The sequence below is a fragment of the Cyprinus carpio genome, chromosome A1 (genome assembly GCF_018340385.1).
Source record: "Cyprinus carpio isolate SPL01 chromosome A1, ASM1834038v1, whole genome shotgun sequence".
Lineage (NCBI taxonomy): Eukaryota > Metazoa > Chordata > Actinopteri > Cypriniformes > Cyprinidae > Cyprinus > Cyprinus carpio.
The window spans coordinates 22800615-22820289 of NC_056572.1; the positions used below are offsets into that span (position 1 = coordinate 22800615).

At 37.2% G+C, this 19675-nt stretch overlaps 1 protein-coding gene across 1 annotated transcript in view; it reads left to right on the forward strand.

Moving 5' to 3' along the window:
• Nucleotides 1-16367, forward strand: part of LOC109058273 (hedgehog-interacting protein-like) — a 34738-nt gene extending 18371 nt beyond the window's left edge. The window contains exons 7-13 of the mRNA XM_042758063.1: nt 18-161; nt 683-804; nt 2058-2181; nt 2739-2869; nt 4342-4426; nt 13628-13776; nt 13874-16367. Coding sequence (XP_042613997.1) covers nt 18-161; nt 683-804; nt 2058-2181; nt 2739-2869; nt 4342-4426; nt 13628-13776; nt 13874-14070 — 952 coding nt within the window. The 3' untranslated portion in view covers nt 14071-16367. The remainder of the gene's footprint in view (nt 1-17; nt 162-682; nt 805-2057; nt 2182-2738; nt 2870-4341; nt 4427-13627; nt 13777-13873) is intronic.
• Nucleotides 16368-19675: the final 3308 nt, after the last annotated feature.

Here is a 19675-nt window from a genome sequence, read left to right on the forward strand (position 1 = left end):
GTGTTCTTCTGCCATAGTGATTTCACAGGATCTGTCCTTCGGGTGGATGTGGACACAGATTGGTGTAGTAGTCCTTACTCTATACCCAGAAATAACCCCTATTTCAACAGCACAAATCAGCCCCCTGAAATCTTTGCCCATGGGCTGCATGATCCAGGGAGGTAAGGTCAAACATTTTACTGAATTTTGAAATTTGGTCATTTGGGAGTTTGTCCTCCGTATCAGCTGGTCTATGAATTATTTCCATTATATGTTGGAATATGGATGTGGGAATTTGCACCTGTGCATCAGTGAGGTCAGGCACTGATGTTTTGTGATGGGATCTTGTTTGAAGTAGTCATTCCAGTTCATTGGGATTCAGGTCTGGGTTTTGTGCAGGCTAGTCAAGTTCTTCTACACCAGATACAGTAAATAATTTCTTTATGGACCTCATTTTGGAAAAGGGCCCATCCCAAACTGTTACCATAAAGTTGGAAGCACACAATTTCACAAGAATGTAACTGTATGCCATAGTATTAGGATTTGTCTGGAATTAAGAGATGCTGACAATCTTGGCTGTTAAAATTAGAACTGTATGCCAACATATATACCGTATAATTAAATGAAGTGTCATATATCAAATAGAAGTGTTTACACTGCTGCTGTCTTGCAAAATGCATTAAAATGGTACTTTGTGTTCTAGGTGTGCAGTGGATAAGCTCCACATGGACACCAATGGGAGTCTGCTCATCCTGTGCACAGATACTGTTGGCAAAAATACGACAACAGGCAGGATCCTACAGGTCATCAAAGGGAAAGATTACGGTATGTCTGTTAGAAGTGGCTGGTTTCTAAAAACATGATGGATTACTGTACAAGCGGAAAAGCTTTTCAACAAGCCAAGTAGTTCCAACCAGGCAACCACTCAAGAAGTTCCTGTATTGTATTTCAGAAAACATTAAATTCTCTGTCCATGTACTGGTTATGAAATAAAGCTAAGCTTTTATGCTGAAAACAGAATGTCTTCGATGGAATGGGAATACGTTCTAAAAAAAAAAAAATATTTAAGACTTTCAGTATAATCTGATCTACTCTTCATTCAAGGATACTATTACAACACTATCGTTTCATAACGTGAGAACACACTTTAAATATTAAAATACTTATTTTAATCGCTGGGGAATTGCAAGCACATATACAACTATATTTTTCCTCGCTGTCAAAGAGCGTTTATATGGTCATTTAGTACATTGTTGAAACACAAAACGATCAATGCCAGAAGTGTATATATATTATTTCTTATGGCTAAGTAATGGATTGGCTTTCTTGTACTCCTCCTAACACATTGGCGACAAACAAATATGGCTCTCTCCCAACCAATGCATTTAAGCCCCAAAAAGATTGTCTCACAAGTGTGCCAAATTACCCCAAACACCAAGCCATTTACGATGTTAAACCATCACCATGGTGAATGACTTACTTCATTAAATCATATTTTATTGTTTTATGGTGCTCTGAATGTGAGGTTACAATACTCGCCATTTTCTAAGCTGCTGTAATCTTTGTAGCCATACAAACTTACACAAATATACACAAACACTGGATAGTAATTGTAGGATTACCTCACCCTTTCCTCTTGTGTCCTTTTCCTAATCAATTTGAGCTATTATGTGAACTTAACAGTGCTCAGACTGAACATTAATAAGGACATTTAGTGAAATGAACATTGCCCTCCATATCAAGTTTACATAGTGTTTTATAACTGTCTGGGGAATAGCTAATTAAAACCAGCCTGTGTGAAGTGCTAATGGTCTCTTGACAGATTGTGGTAAACATGGATATCCCTTACACAAACAAAGAAAACTGTTATTATGGGGATAAATCAACTTTGCGACACATGTAGGATGGTGATTGAAGACATTTAGTTTGTAAAATGTGTAAAATTGAGTTATTTAAACGATTCAGTTGAATTTTGAAGTTCAAATAACCTATAACTCATAAAAATAACCTAAAACTCATGTTGACTTATTACCTTGGTCTGCTTTTATTTCTTGATGGTGAGTTGTGTCTGCCCACAGAACATGAGCCATCTATGTTTGATTTGGGGTCAAATGAAGGTGCCGTCCCAGTTGGTGGATTCATCTACAGGGGATGTCAGTCAAGAAGACTTTATGGAAGTTATGTATTTGGAGACAAAAATGGGTATGTTGTGTTATTATATGATGTGATGTTAGAATTATTAACTATGCAAAATTATGCAAACTGCTTAGTATATCCCTTGAACATTGTTATGCTTCCAAAAAAAAAAAGATATTGAGCTTCCATTTTCATATTGCTGCTCATTGTGTTTTTTTGTTTTTTTTTGGTAATTGTTAAACTGCGAATGGAAACTGTCATCTTTCCTGTGTTATTGACTGTGCCAACACACACACACACACACACAAGAAAAAGAGCTTTTTCAGGGAAAACTGATAGCAGGTTTCTTGCCAGGTCAATGTGCCGCTGGTATTTGTTTTTCGCACTTTACGCAGGTTTGTAATTCATCCTCGCTATCAGCCTGCCTTTTTGTCAACAGTGAGAGACAAACTGTAGAAAATAAATTGTTCCTGGAAATCCAAAGCAGTAAATTATGCCTGATGTTTTGTCATGTAATTTTGTATTTTGTAAAGATTAAAATGTCTACTTAAGTCTGCTGGGAATTTGTTCAGGATAGATAGAGCAAGGACATTTTTAACCCCTTGACTTTATGATTATTACAGGAACTTCAGAATTCTGCAGAGGCCTTCAGAAGACAGGTTGTGGCAAGAGAAGCCTCTTTGTCTTGGTACTGGCAGTTCCTGTGGTTCCTCGCTGGTAGGCCACATCCTGGGGTTTGGCGAAGATGAATTGGGTCAGTGAGATCTCAAAAAGCTTAATGTGTGTTCATTTCACCACACTTTTTTGTGCTTCTGTCATAACCTTTACTTATGGTTCTATCAAGTTTTCTTTAAAAACTACATTACCTAGAAGGTACATACACTATTGTTCAAATGTTATTTTGTTTTTTGTTTTTATTGAAAGAAATTAATGCTTTATTAAGCAATGATATGTTAAATTGATCAAAAGTGACAGTAAAGACATTTACATAGTTACAAAAAAAAAATGCTGTTTATTTGAACTTTCCATTCATCAAAGATTCCTGAAAAAAAGTATCATTTCCACAAAAATAAGCATTGATAATAATAAATGTTTTTTTTTTTTTTTAAACACCAAAACAGCATATTACAATGATTTCTGAAGACAGTGGAGTACACATTTTTTAAATCTATTAAAATATTAACCTGTTATTTTAAAAATATTATTATATCAATATAATAATATTTCATAATATTTCTGATTTTACTGTTTAAATAAATGGTGTGCTCGTGCTTGGTATGCATAAGCATTTGAACAGTAGTGTAAGTACAGACATTTCTCAAAAGGACTAACGAAAAAAAAAAAAAAAAAAAAAAAAGGATTTGTTTAGTTTAGACAGGGTCTAATGAAGCAATCGTTTTACATTAGAATGTGTATACCGTAGTCACAGGAAGGAGAAAAAATGGCTCCCGAATCCAAGAGTCATCTGAATGATACAGAACAGAAAGAAAATCAATTCTTTGTCCTACCTCCCATTTTCAAATATCTTTCCTCCAAGGAACATTCTGCTATGACACAGTACTCCTTTAGTTTCCTGAAAGATTACTTCCTCTTTTTTGCTGCTAACAGACGGTACAATTGGAAACCAAAGGTCAGCACAATCTGTCAGCATATAGGGTTTATATGCGCAATCTCCTCCATTTCCTTAGTTTTACTTTCAACATTGATAATAACTGATTCCTGGCTTACTGGAATAGTAATGGGGGTCATTTTTATATAAACTTGATGCCAGTCCCTCCGAGAGTGGCTTGCCAAAGCAAAGTTATGCCCACTCACTGCTGCTAGGCTGTACTCTCTGCCACCATGTAATATCCCCACAACTCAGTGCATCACAGGGAACAAAAACTCTCGAATCCAAACACCAGGTCAAGTGTGACAGAGAATAAATCTTGTGCTTTGCCAAGAGTGGGCCTCTGTGAGGGAGAGATAGCATTTGTTGCTGATTTGTAAGAAGGATTCAGTGGAGGCTGTACTTGAGACCCACATGGCAGTCTCCTGACACATGTTTACAATCTGTGCATAGTGCTGCAAGCTTGCTCCTCATTAAATTACTTGCATGACGATTTAATGGCCCCCTCTCAAAACCCTCTAATGCACAAGTGTCAAGTGCAATGAGTAGGAAGGAAGGAAGGTGAGAGAAGACAAATGAGATCCCTGAAAGACCTACATGTTTTCTTTCCTCTTCAGGTGAGGTCTACATCCTCGCTTCCAGCAAAAGCACGGCGATACAGTCGCACAGCGGAAAACTCTACAAGTTGGTGGACCCTAAAAGGTGCGTTGAGCTTCGAATACACAGAGCAACATATTGTATACAACCGAGTTTATGCAACAGCCTCTCTGTTTTTCCATTTTCATTGCTCGCATGTGAAATATGTGATGTTACTGCTGAGCAATGCTAATATTGAAACTTGCATAATTAATTCCATTTTTATTCCGCTTTACAAAATATCCCTCGGTATTCTTCTTACGTGCTACGGTTTGAACATCTGCGTGGTTAGTTCATACCAACAGACAGAAGGTTATTTTGAAGAATGTTACAACTGGATTTGTTCATGCATTGAAGATCAAATGAAATTTCATTGTGTGGACAAAAACACTGAGACATTTTAGAAAACATCTTTCTTTTTTGGGTGAGTTAATGATGACCGAATCTTAATTTTTGGCTGAATTATCTGGTTAAAGCGTTACTCGTTTTCACTCTCAGACACGCACAAGGGTTCTAGCTTCCCTTAAACAAATCATCACACAACTGCCGCTCTTAGCCAACACAAACCTCTGCTATAATTGGAGAGTAAGCATACCATTTCCAAATGTTAGTGTAACGTGTTTCTAACACCAACACAGTTAAGGTGGCTCAGACACAGCGCTGGTTAACTAGCAAGCCTGTGTGGTCGCTTGGGTGTTTTCCTTGCTTTGACAGGACTTACACCTGTCTCAAACAGAGGGAATGTTTTCCTTGAGAACCTTGAGTATGTTCATATGCCCTCGGGTCTGTGGCAGAACCAAATTTATCCAATTGACATACATGTGTGCAAGTTTACGGCGAGAGATTCAAAACATGTGAATGGAGTTGGTTAAAGGATTTATGCTAGTGAACTTTTTTTAATATGGAGTAATTAAACCCGTGTGTTGTACACCACTAAAAGCCACTTTTACGATAGATCTTGAAAATATGTTGTTCTCACCAAGCCAAGTACATATGAAAGGCATATCATCTATAAGAAATGAGCATATGAATTCCCATATAACAACTGCCAAGTGTTTGCATTTTTAATAGATCAAATATATCATTTCCAGAAAAAAAGGGACATTACAATAGGCGCAGGCAGATCTGTGAAGTCTCTAATTCAAACCAATCGCTCATGAAACCTTTTTTTGTGCTTTCTACGCTATTCAAAATCCTTTCACTGGACGTTTTTTATAGCTTGAGAACTTTATAAATTACCCTCAATTATCAATAATTGTCTTAAATTATTCAGATCCAAACCATTTTTTGCAGAATAATTTTGCTGAAGTACAAATCCTACATAGAAAATTAAAAAAAAAGCCAAAATTTAATCTCACATTTTATAAACTGCACCTTGCGATACTATCAAATCTTAGTTTACATAGTTGTATGACTCTAAAGAGGAATTGCATTGAAAAAAAATCTACATATTCTGAATTAAAAAAAAAATAATAATTTATGCATCCTTATTTAAGGCTGTGAAAATGTAAACTACTACAAGCATTCCAAGGAAAAGTACACAACAAGATCCAAGTGATTATCCAAGATGTTCAATTATCTGGAAGTGGAAACCACTGACTGGTTGTTCCTCAAAACTTTCCATTCAGCAAGAAGCAGAAAGGCTGATGATCACTTTGAAAAGCTACAAAGTTCAGTTTCTAAGAACCACATAGAGGTGCACCAGTCAATTATAAGATAAGAGTTCTTTGTAACACTGATAGGTATAGGGGACCATGAGACAGCACATCTTAAGTTTGCCTTAGTAGTGGCCCTGTTTCAGTTGTGCTCCAGATAAGGCCTAGATTTAAAGCAATCTGTGTGGGGCAAATCTAACTCTGCCCACATCTTAGTGTACGCTATACCTGCAGTGAATTAAGTTGGCGAATCCATCGGGCTGTGTTTCATCAGCAGGAATTGGCTTTAAAAAAGAATGTGTATCAACACTATTTACAGAAATTACAATAACAAAATGGTCAATGTCCTACAATGACCCAGTCAAAGTCTGATCTCAATCCAAACATTTTTCCAGTCCATAGTCCATAGTGGAGCAAATCTGCCTGGAATAATGAGCCAATATCACATTTAATAAATAAATAGAGATGGTCATTACTACAAAAAGTGACTGGGAAAATGTACTGAATCAGTATGTAAACTATGAAATGCAGATATCAAATAAACCAATGTAGGATTTCAGCAAGAATTGAAAGAAAGTTGCTTGAAGGTTTGAATATTTAAATATACCCAGGTGACGACAGTGCCACCCAAGTCTAATGCTATTAATTACCACAGATGTTTCCACGAGTCTCCTAAACAAGGCCCCTCAAACTTACTTTATTTATGTTTTCTGGCATTGCTGCATTTTTCCAAAGAAGAATTCTTTTCACCGTTGATTGGAGTTGTTTAGTCTGTTGGACCTGTGGCGTTGGGTCCACTGTTTTATATATCATGTCACTTTTGTGAGATAATTACCAAATAAAAGAGGTGATATAACATTTCTGAGTAAATAGCACTGTCAAGTGGGGTGGTCCATAATTTACATTTTTAGTATCTACATATACATCTTTTCTTCACCTTTTAAGCTTTGTGTCCTTGCTAGGGATGGGGGCTTCAAAATACCTACATTGTGTTTGGAATATGATCTGCCACCTAGCGTTTTCGGGTTGTGGAACTGTGGGGTAGGGGAGAGAGCATAAAATATATCATAGAGTACAATATCATATAAAAAGTGAAATTTTTGAGATTTTACAGTAACCCTCACTGGAATGACTGCACTCATCGGAGTTTGTTTAGCAGTCTGTTAATGTAGAATAATAAATAAGCCACCGCACACTGAAAAGTACAGGTATCAGTGTCCAATGTCCACAAGAGAGAGATTCTAGGATTGTTTATTGGCTAGTGGCAATAACTAAAAAGATGCCAGTAAGTGAACTATTTATAATTTGGGTTTTCTGTAATATTAACACAAATTGACGCACATCCTCAGTTTTACTGTTCACTGGTCCAGTGTATGCAATGTTGAAATATAAGTCAAATTTAGCCCAGAGAACAGAGTTCACCCCATGTAAGCTACCAGAAATGAGAACCTCATAGTGATACTTTTGGCAGATCTGTCTGTTCTGACAGCTTAATGACAACATCCACACATATCAGTAGAAACCAAAGAATGTTTGAAGAACACATCTCAGAAACACTTTTCTCATTGTTTTGTCACCAAAGCAGATGTGGAGTTTTGGTTGAGTGTTACTTGAGTGATTTCTGAAGTGACTTTTTCACTCATTACATTTTAGAACCACAGACCTGAAGATACTTCAGAAAGAAAGCAAGTATAACAGTGCATCTTCCACGACTTTGGATTTTGTTGGCTGAATGTGTCGAATAGGTTCTTTAGATGCACTTTTCTGTAGCGATATAAAGGTTGCAAATTCCTCTAGGCTTACGTGTGTGTGTCAAGAACAGGATATACAAACATTTTTAAAAAATGTTCACATTCTCCTGCTCCCCATCTCTTACAAGTCTCCTTTATTTCTTGGTCTGTCCTAAATCTCTCCTGCTCACAACTGTGTTCTTCCCCTTGACAAAGACCCTTAGGGTGGTACTGAATGGCCTACAGCTACAATGCACAGTAAATTTTTTGATACAATGTAACCACAAAGAGGTGCTAACAAAAGAGAGAGATGACAAAAAAGGACAGAGGAGTCATACAGAGTGCCTTGACGAAGGCTTTTTTATACTGTTTCATTGAACACCCCTCAGCCCTTCACTCCTCTACCCGTGTGCTTGCTTTCATCAAATAACTCAACTGTTTCTTACTATCAAAGCCAACAAGTTAAGCCAAAAGATATTAAACTGTCTCCTGAAGAAAAGCTCCGAGCTACTGGAGTCATTACCCATTCCACAGAAAGCACCACAGATTTCAACAGAAATGGACCACCCATCACTCACCATGTTGTACAAGTTCCCCACCCAATTTATGAAATATTTTGGCTTAAAGGGTTAGTTCACCCAAAAATGAAAATTAGGCTGCGTTTTACTCACCTTCGAGGCATCCTAGTTGTATATGACTCCAGTCGGAGTTATATAAAAAATTATCTTTAATCTTTCAAGCTGTTTCATGGCACTCAACAGGTGTTGCATTTCTTCAGTCCAAAAGACATGAAATAAAAAGCGCCCTTCCATAAAAAAGTGTCTCACATGGCTCCGGCGGGTGAACAAAGGCCACCTGTAGCTAATCGATGCGTTTTTGTAAGAAAAATATCCATATTCAAAACATAATCACTTTAATCTAGCTTGCGCTCAGTTTTGGGGGAATTACGTATGAGGTCAGCTTTGCACGCAGCGGAGAGATCAAAACAAAACAACAGTAACTAAAAATAACTACAAAACATAAAGCAAATGTAAGAGGATTTTGATATAAGCCAAGAGGAGACTGCTTTTCTTTGCTAAAGTAAGGAAAATTTGCTTCCTTACGTTTTTGATCCTGTAAACAAACTTTGGTTTTCACAAGACTCACCGGCGCATGCGCAACGCTGACCTCATACGTCATGCTCCCGTAACTGCTTAGTTTACAACAGTGAGTGCAAGCTAGATTAAAGTGATTATTACGTTTTGTATATGGATATTTTTCTTACAAAAATGCATCGATTCGCAACAGGAGGCCTTTGTTCACCCCCCCGGAGCTGCGTGAGACACTTTTTTTTTTTATGGAAGGACACTTTTTATTTCACGTCTTTAGGACTGAAGGAATGCAACACCCGTTGAGTGCCATGAAACAGCTTAAAAGATCAAAGACAATTTTTAATGTAACTCCGACTGGATTTATCTGAAAGAAGAAAGTCATATACACCTAGGATGCCTCGGGGGTGAGTAGAACGAAGCACAATTTTAATTTTTGGGTGAACTAACCCTTTAATAATTACGTTTTCAACTAGTAATAACTGTCTAGTACTGTTAGGTTTAACACATCTAAATTGATTCTACAGAATCACATGCACTTACAGCACTAAAAACATCTTACCAAACACTTAAATATCTCAATTCCAGTGTAGATGATTTCTGCCTAGGTAGATGATGTAGGACTAGGATCATGGCAGGCATATTGTGCCAAACAATCCTTGGATGAACAAAAAGAGAAGTTGGGCAGCTGATGCGTTCAACCTCCCATTCAAGCTACACAACTGTCTTAAACTAATAAGCTGGGGCGTTCTTTTAATTTATCAGTCTGTGTTTTATGCAAGTGGCCTCACAGAGCTGATACATTCCCACAGTGCCTGTTGACCCAGCTGTCTTTGTCAAGTGCCACGGCAGCAGGTGTTGTTTTCACGGCCACCCTGCCAGTAATACAAACTGTTTAGTAGCGCCGCTGACCCCGACATCATTAACAGTGTTAGTCCAATCCTCTGGGGAGCGCCTCTTTCTTTCTATTCCCTCCCTCTCTTTCTTTTTCAGTATCCATCTCTATTTCTTTCTCTCCCTCATCTTTTCTGTCTCTGTTTTTTCACAACGTAACAGCCTGTCACAACAACACACACACACAAAAAGTGTGGATGAGAGACAAGGGAGACCTGATATGGGTGCTGATTGTGGTTGAGGGGAGCATGGGAACTGCACCCCCACTAGAGACCCCCCAGCACATCTTGCCACAATTCCCTTGTTACCAGCCTATTCCTGCCATCAGTCACTGAAGCTGTCAGTGGTACTCAGAGATCCAACATCCCACTCTCTCACATAGACACTACTAAGGCTGGTTCATACAATGCTGACAAGCACAACAACCAACGGTTGTTGCGTTTCGTTGATCATTTTGTTAAAGCTAACGACATCTGTTTTTACTAAATGAACATCATTTGTTCTGATATTCCAACAAACACTGACATAAGACTTAATTGCAAACCCTTGTCATTGCAATCAGCTCCATTGAAACAACTCTGCATAGCTGCTGCAACTGTCTTGGTGGTGTCACGGTTGTACTGGTGTAAAACAAGAAGAAGAAGATTATTCAACAAGGACTTTACTGATAATTCTGAAGGGGGTACATCCAAACACAAGCAAATCAACATCAGTAATCAGCCAGAGTGAAAAGAAAGGGAGCAACTTAAATACACAGACCAAATGAGGATAATTAACAAAACACAGGTGAACTGACTAAAATAATCAAGGGAAGACAGAAACTAGAGCTGCATCCAAAAGCCTAGGCAACTGATTTGTTTGCCTTGCAGCCCTATCAGGCAATGACTTTGCAGGCAGCGTTTTTTGCACGAAGGCACCTCATGAAACTGATTTCAGACAGGCTTCTGAGGCAGCATAAGTTTAATGCTCTACAACAAAATAAAATGAGTTTTGGTGAAAACAAATATTTAATTACTATAATACTGATTTCTCGCTAGAACTAACATCAAATGTGCAAAAGTTAGTCAGAAATATACATTTACACACAAACTGACCACCAAACACAACTTTCAGACGCCATGTTTATTTTTTAGCTCAACAAACACAGAATGGAACGCACAGGATTGTGGGATATCAAAGGCAGCCAAGGATACATCTATGCTGCCTTCAAATATCGATCAGATTAAGGTATCTCATGAGACAGGAAGTGAAGCTAACTTTGGATTCAAACATGCCTTGATGCCTTTCTACCTTGGAATGTGTCCTCGGAAGGCAGCATTTTAGAGCTTTTGGACGCAGCATAGGTCAAAGGAATAAAACTAAACAGGAGAAGAGGAAATGAAAGAAACACACAAGTCCATAATTATGACAGGTGGACGGAAGAAACAAGGCTGTCAAATCACAATTTAATTGTTTTTAGCCAATGTGATAAAGCAATCAGAAAAAAAAAAAAAAATGTGTTGCTGCTGGACTGCTGAAACTGAAAAATTAATCTAATTTAATCCATATTTTATATTTCACAATAGTCACAATGAAACGGAAGTAGTGACAGATCTTTTCTTCTGCATTATATGACATACACCAGAGTTGAGGCTGATTGACCGAATGCAAGCTTGTCGATTGTAAGAAAGAGGAAGGGTTTAAGCAGACTAAGTGATTGGAAAAGTCCAATAGAACTAATTAAAAAGGAATAACGATTTTTTTTTTTTTTTAAATACACGAGTCAATAAAAGACACATGCAAAAACTAATTGTTCATAATAAGAGCAATGATATGGATTTAGGAAATTAGAAGGTAACTTGGTACAGTTAAATTTGCTTGTAGACCAGTAGATTGGGAATGAGATGGTGTGAAATGCCAAATGAGGTGATGCTATTTGTCAGTTATGTGTTAGCCTTTTGCAAACTGGGGTGAAGTATTTAAAATCTTAAGTTCTCAGTCCAAACCATTAAAGGTGGAGGGAGTCATTTCTGCACCGAATGCTGCATGATGTTGCCCACACTATGTACACACTTCATAAAAGTCAAGCTTAAAATGGCTTACTTATAGTCTCTGCACAGAAAACTTTAGTATTTTAACATAGGAAAAATTACACACTTCAGTTTTAAACGCTCAGATTCCACCTCCATTCGTTCCACAAGCATCATCGTTAACCAAAGAATCATTGGCTACCTAACTTTCCCATACGCCACCTCTAGTGAGATACACAGGATGTGAACTCACCAAGAGCTCTCCAGCCTGTTTCCCATACAGTTACTGCTTCACTGGAGTCCAATTACAGTGTGTTTGTGTGTGTGCTGGCCTGTTGGGTATGTCAACAGCCCTGCTGCTCACTAATAGACAGCCTTGAAGAGATTTGCCTGGCTCATTAAGCAGTGTGTTTAGCTGAGTGAGGCATAAGAATGTTAGGAGAGCTGAACTTCAGGACAGGTTCATCACAAACCACTTAGTTTGACACTGAGGTTTTGCATTTGAAATCCATTACACACAAAAGCATTATTGTTTCCAGACATTGCCACACAGAGTTCAAGATTTGATGTGTTATTGTAGGTATTAACACAATTCCCACACACTTGAATATAGGTGTAATGCATTGTAAGAGAATTAATTAATTCACAGACATGAACTAATCACATCAATAATTCTATCTTTCTGTGTCTATTCAGATAAAGTAGCATCTTTTTCACATTTACAGATCTTTTGCAGTAGATGAACTGCCAGATGACACCTAAATAAATCTGTTGCTTTAAACCCTGTAAATAATAAGCTGTGGTAAAACATATAACATAAACACAAATTTTACTGTACAATACATTTTTTTTCAGTTACTTTTTTTAATGACTATCTTAAATATTTACTTGCACAATTAACAACCTGATTTAGTCATTGTCATTGGTTTATTTTGTGTAAAGTGTCTGTGAAACAGCAGTATATAAAAATATCAGCATATGATTGCATCCCACAAACAAGTGACTGTAAATAAATAAAATACATATTTTTACAGTTATAAAATTAGAGGTAACAGTTGAGAAAGTCTCTGTTTGAGACAAACAAATATTCAAGAAAATAGATGTCTTTGTGTAGGGATGCACCAAGGTTAAAATTCTGCTTGATACTAATAAGCGGATAATAATTTTTATCTGATAAATGGCTGATATTAATATTGAAATGCAAAAATAAAACACACACAAAAAACTAAAATCAGTAATTCTAAATGCTACAAGTAAATTTAGGCATCACATTTAATGTACTTACTGCACTTACACTATTAAAAAATCATTTGCTTGCGGTTTTAAAATTAAAGAAACATAAAAGATTTCTAATATTTCTATGTTACTGATATATTGTGCATCTTTATCTTTGCGAATAAAGTAAATCTCCACTCCATTGCTGCATCTCATTTTGGATGCTGCATCTTCCGGAGGTCGTATTTATTGTCCACATATGTCATCAAGGCAGTCTCATTTAAGAAAAGTAACCGTTAGATTGGAAAGAAAGAAATTACAGTATTATACACCTCACAAGGAATACTAGTGAATTTTATTATGGTTACTTTTCTTAAATAAGACATCCTTGATGAAACATGCAGCCTACAAATGTGACCTCCGGAGGACGCAGCCTCTAAAATGAGATACAGCTCATTTTTCAAAAGTTAGCGTGCGTGACCATCCCATGATAGAATGGCTCTTTGTCTCTAAACAAGTTTTCCAAATATAAGTTTGTTTATGAAATACTTGCCTGATTAATACACTTTTGCATGTTTGGCAAGTGTTTAGTTCGTGATCTGGAATGGAAAATATGTCTGAGTGTAGGGTGAGAAAAGCAGACCTTTAGTTGAACAATGCTCTGTGACTCATGCAGGCCACAGGTCCCTAAGGAGTGCAGACGGCCAGTAGAGGATCTAGAGATGCTAAGCACCGCTTGCTCCCGTGAATGCAAGAATGGCCACTGTACACCAACTGGCAAGTGCTGCTGCAGTTCTGGCTGGGAGGGCCCCTTCTGCTTACGAGGTACAGAGCTAATAAGAGCACTTTACCTGTCTTTGATTTCAAAGTTGTGCAACCTTTTTCAATGGCTTTTCAACTTATCTCTCTTTGTCATTCGCAGCCAAATGTGAACCAGCCTGTCGCAATGGCGGGGTCTGTGTGGAGCCCAACAAGTGTCTCTGCAAGGAAGGATTCACTGGCAGCCAGTGCGAGAAAGGAGATCGAGGGACACGAGGGGACGGTGAGAAAGACAGCATCCTGGAGCACATCATTGACATGACGTCTTACCTGCTGGACCTCACCAGTTATATTGTATAAAAAGCAGGGCAGGATGATAATGCGCTCTTCACCGGTTGGCAGACTAAACTTTACGGAGGCCTTCAGGACACCATCCCCAATCTCCAACTGCCCCTCATCTGATCCTCCTCTCCCACCACTGTTTCATGAGCCACAGGCTTTGATCTCCATGCTCCCCTACACCATCTGCACCCCCACCCCTATGCACAAACACACAGAAAACAATAACAGGGTGGCCAATGGAACCTCAACAGGCATAGCCGAAGGGGTCGCATGTTGGAGGTCCCACGCAGGGCTGCCCAGTTTTTACTGCTGGTATGGTGTGTAAAGTCTGGTCCACTTTAAAGTCAAGTGTCCCTGCAGAGGTGGACTCACAAAGCACTGGAAGCCCCACATGACACCAACTCATGTTCGGTCCAATCCCAACATGGGCACTGGTTTGTACTACAGGACTAATTGGGATTTTAGGGAGTCAGGAATAACAACACTCATTTAGGAAAGTCAGATGGACAGTCTACCAAACTGAACTGCACCATAAAGAAAATCACTGCCATGGATTCACAGGTTGTTTGAAGAACGGAGAGGAAGTAGCTGTCAATACAGCCGCAAAACCATACAACAGACTTAGTCTTATTCAGCGGTCTGTGTATAACTGGAGAATCATTATGAAGGGACTTGATGCCAGTTTACATGCAGTTTAGAAACGGATCAATGAGGATCCTGCAGAGTCAAGCTGAATATTGGTTGTATCCCATTGATGTTTCATTTAGATGAAAACATCAAGTGAAATGTAAATCTGTAAGAATGTTTGGACAGTCACTTTGATTGTTAATTTAATGCATTAGTTGGACGTGACTGGTTTGCAGAGAAACTACCCTGAAGAGGTAACTGCTCTGGTTAAAGTTGCAGTATCAGCTATATCATTTTCCTACAGTTGTTCATGACCATGCACGCTGCTTTCATTGCAAATTGTATATCTTATCATATTTTAAAATGTTCATATATCTTTTTTTTCTTGTGTGATATCAAGCACAGAAGTTTTTAGTTCTTTTTTTTTTTCATATGGAAAACCCTTATAAGGTGATTTTAGCAAATAATACAGTCTCTTCACAGATTCTTTGACTGTCACAATGGGAAGCTTCATGTAATGTTCTCCATATATATTTTTTTTTTTTAAACACCAAACCATATTCAGTTTTGTCATACAAAAGGGAACAAGACTGGTGACTGGTGTACATTTCATATAGTACTATACTGAGATACGTACTACTTAGATTTGCCATTGTTTTAATAGAGGAGGGTTTATTTTTTTAAGGAATAATATATGGGAGAGGAGCAGTTTTGCATTGAGCCTGTAAATTCATTTTATGTATTTTACTAAATACTTACACAGTTCTATTGACAAGGCAACATCTATAAAAGTCTAATTTAAAGTGATAACATTGTTCTCTTACTACAAGAGTGCTGACAGAAAAAAAATAGACCTTTCCTTCCGACTATGTGATGTTTCTGTAATACAAGGCTCAAGCTATAATTTTAGAGGCAGTTTATTTTTTATTTTTTATTTTTTTTCCAGACCTGCTCATGAATGACTAGAAGAGGATGTCTCATCAAAACCTTATAGTATCCCTCCAAAAACTGATACTTTATAGAACCAACTGTTGTTGGTTGAACGCTATCCAGTAGATTAATTAGCAAAATGCACTATAACACCTAATACAAATGTTTGCATACTTCATCATAATTCATCATCAGATCTTTTTTTTTTCTTTTTTTTTTCATATGATTCAAACTAGTCTAAAATGGGATCACATTCTATTCAGCTTTTGAGTTTAGAAATTTGTAATCAGAGAGGTCATAAATATTACACAGCTTTCACTGAGCCTGTTTTCTTGTCATTGAAAGTTTACAGTCCCCTCTGAAATAGTCAGGTGTATTTGATGTTTTTAGTATAATCATTTATTCCTTCCAAACACAAGAAAATCAACAACAACCCCCACGTGTTTATGACTTTCCAGTGCATTTTAGCATTCTTTGTTACATTACATGTAAGGAATCCATGCTGTAAATCTACTCTATAATTTTAGCACTTAATGTGAAACCTGCATTGGAGCTGCTGGGAAGGTGTCATGTGAATAGAGTAACCCTGATTCTTTTATTATTTAAGTAGTTACGCCTTAAAGTTATTTAAGTGGTCTACAATGTTTTTACTGTTGTATGTGAAGAAATCATTTATTGTAAATAACAAGGTTTATCTTGGGTTCTTCTCAGAAATATCAATATGTTTATTAAAGTGTATAGCATGTTTGAGAACTTAATGAACGACTCAAATTTTTTATCTCAAAAATTTGATCTGATATGAGATGAGATGTAACTCACCATGGGTGTTTTTCATAGATGTTTTACTACATGAATCTATATTATATGAGTTTATAGTGTCTATATAGTTTCACAAGCATGCATATTCGTTTTCTCCTGCAAAACTAAAGAAAAAGGAGAATAGTTTGCAGTAAAGACAAGGTATTCGATTTTACATTCATTTCATTAAGTGCTGGAAAGTGTCTAATTTCATGTGCATCACCATCCAAGTTTCCATTTTCTTCTGCAGCAAAGATAGAGTGGAGCGTAAGGTGCACTGAGAGGTTGCCAAAGAGGGCACTTAGAAGTCACTTCTGTCACAGTCCGCTCAGATGAAAGTACCATATTTAAATAAGGATGTTACACGGTATGCCCACAACAACAACAAAAAAACATTCGCTTTAAAAAAAAAATACCTGTTCAGTGCCATCCTTTGCAAATCTTTACTGAAAACTTAACAAACAGAGCGGTGTAGGTTGATAGTGTTATTAAATTCCATCTCCAGACATCAGTCAGGTTGAGTGGTCGTTATAATAATGAATGAAGACCACCCACATCACCGTAGTCACCCCAATGTATTTAGAGTAACGCAATACTAAGTTGTCTGTGCGTTGTTCGGAGCCAATCATAATTGTGTTGGGGGAACAGGGCCGATAGTGGTGTATTTGAGTTTATATACTATCTGTGGCATGAATCATTACTTTTCATTTGGAATGGTTTTCTTTCTCTTCCCCAAAGGGCCTTTGCCTGGCTATATTTCATAAACAGTGTAACCCAGCACTCCGCATAAACATGACGAGTCTGTATACTAAATATTTGTGAAACTCTGATGGTTGGAAAACTCGCTTATAATATCATATACACAGAATAAAGACTTATCGGGCAGATAATGGGTTTAGATAAGAGAATGACAAGAGATAGAGACATACTACTTTATATATACTGTGTATGTGGATGTATGTATATCAATGAACTTCCACGAACACCGTACTTAATCTATTAAACAGAACACACACATCTACTTTTATCACACCCGTGCTTTAGCAGAGTATTCAATTACCTCATATATTTATGTGACTGAGTCAGTGAGGACTACTGCTGAAGTGTGTGTGGTCATGACTGAGGAAGTCTGAGTCCCTCAGAGCCTCACTGATGAAGCTATGCATCATAACACACCCTCAAAATTAAAGCAAATATGCAATGGTAGTCTTCCTTAAATCACCTCCTCAGTTCAACCAAAATGAAAATTCTGTCATCAATTACTCACGTCATTCAAAATTCAGTAGTATGATCACTTACTAGAACAGAGGAAAATAATTTATTATCAAATCAAACCCAACTCAAATACGTTGTTACTAGATCTTAGTCAGGGTAGAGTCATATTTAATTTGACAGGAATGAAAACGAGGCTGTAAAGGATAAAAGTACAGTGCATTCAAGAAACTCCAAAGAAACTTTGGTCCCTTTTTATATTAAGTTGCCTTAACTACTATGTACTTACATTTAAATTAATTATTTGGTACAATGCACTTATTATGTACATACATGTATTTAAATTGTACTTATATTTTAAAAAAATACCTGCATGTAATAACATCTGTATTTAATTTCTGTAATTACATTTAAAATTACACTGTTGACCCATCCCTTACACCTGCCCCTAACTTTTCCTATATCCCACCATAATAGCGGCAAAAGTGTTTTGCAGTACAATATGAAGTGCATTGTACTTATTTCTGATGTAAGTACACAGTAGTTAAGGCCACTTAATATAAAGTGGGACCAAAACTTTCAGTAGACAAAAACTCCATTAAACCATTTTGAAAATTGTGCATTGTGAAAATTACATGATCTTGGACTTTCACACAGTGCATGCCATTGTAAAGACTAAGTCGATCCCTCACAATCCTCGTTTAATTTGGTGTCTAACCTGACTGAGGTCTCGATGGTCAAACATTGACAAAAATCAAACCTCATTGGTTTTTGAGTGAATATGATGTTACATCACATGTTATGGTATTGCTTCAGAAAACTTTGAATTTAAACCACAGGAGTAGTTTGGATTACTTTTAAGCAATCCGTACGACCTTTTTGAATCTTGAAGCTTTTGGAGCCCATTGACTTTTATTATATGGAAAAAAAACAGCTGAAAGATTCTACAAATATCTTCTTTTGTGTTCTGCAGAAGAAAGATAATCATTTAGAATGTAGGGCTGTGCAATTAATCGCATTCGATTGTCATTCACATCTCCTTAGTAAAGCCGGTCCCATGATTAGTATTAAATTAAAATTTAAATTTAAAATTAAATTTATGCATTTAACAGACGCTTTTATCCAAAGCGACTTACAGTGCATTCAGGCTATCATTAATAATAATTATTATTATTATTATCATTAGTAGTAGTAGTATTGAACATCCAACTGATTTATACAATGGCAAAATAAACAACATCACAATTAAATCACCATCACCTGCTTTCAGATTGAGAGGCTTTCACTACACAGAGCCATAGTTCACCGACAAGCTAGACGATATCGCGTTCGAAATCGAATGCGATTCATCTGCGATGAATTATTCACAATTATTTTATTCACAATAGAATATAGATAACATATCAAATGTTGAAAGTGAGACATTTTGAAATGTCATGCCAAATATTGGCTCATTTTGGATTTCATGAGAGCTACACATTCCAAAAAAGTTGAGACAGGTAGCAATAAGAGGCCGGAAAAGTTAAATGTACATATAAGGAACAGCTGGAGGACCAATTTGCAACTTATTAGGTCAACTGGCAACATGATTGGGTATAAAAAGAGCATATCAAAGTGGCAGTGTCTCTCAGAAGTCAAGATGGGCAGAGGATCACCAATTCCCCCAATGCTGCGGCGAAAAAAATAGTGGAGCAATATCAGAAAGGAGTTTCTCAGAGAAAAATTGCAAAGAGTTTGAAGTTATCATCATCTACAGTGCATAATATCATCCAAAGATTCAGAGAATCTGGAACAATCTCTGTGCGTAAGGGTCAAGGCCAGAAAACCATACTGGATGCCCGTGATCTTCGGGCCCTTAGACGGCACTGCATCACATACAGGAATGCTGCTTTAATGGAAATCACAACATGGGCTCAGGAATACTTCCAGAAAACATTGTCGGTGAACACAATCCACCATGCCATTCGCTGTTGCCGGCTAAAACTCTATAGGTCAAAAATTAAGCCATATCTAAACATGATCCAGAAGTGCAGGCGTTTTCTCTGTGCCAAGGCTC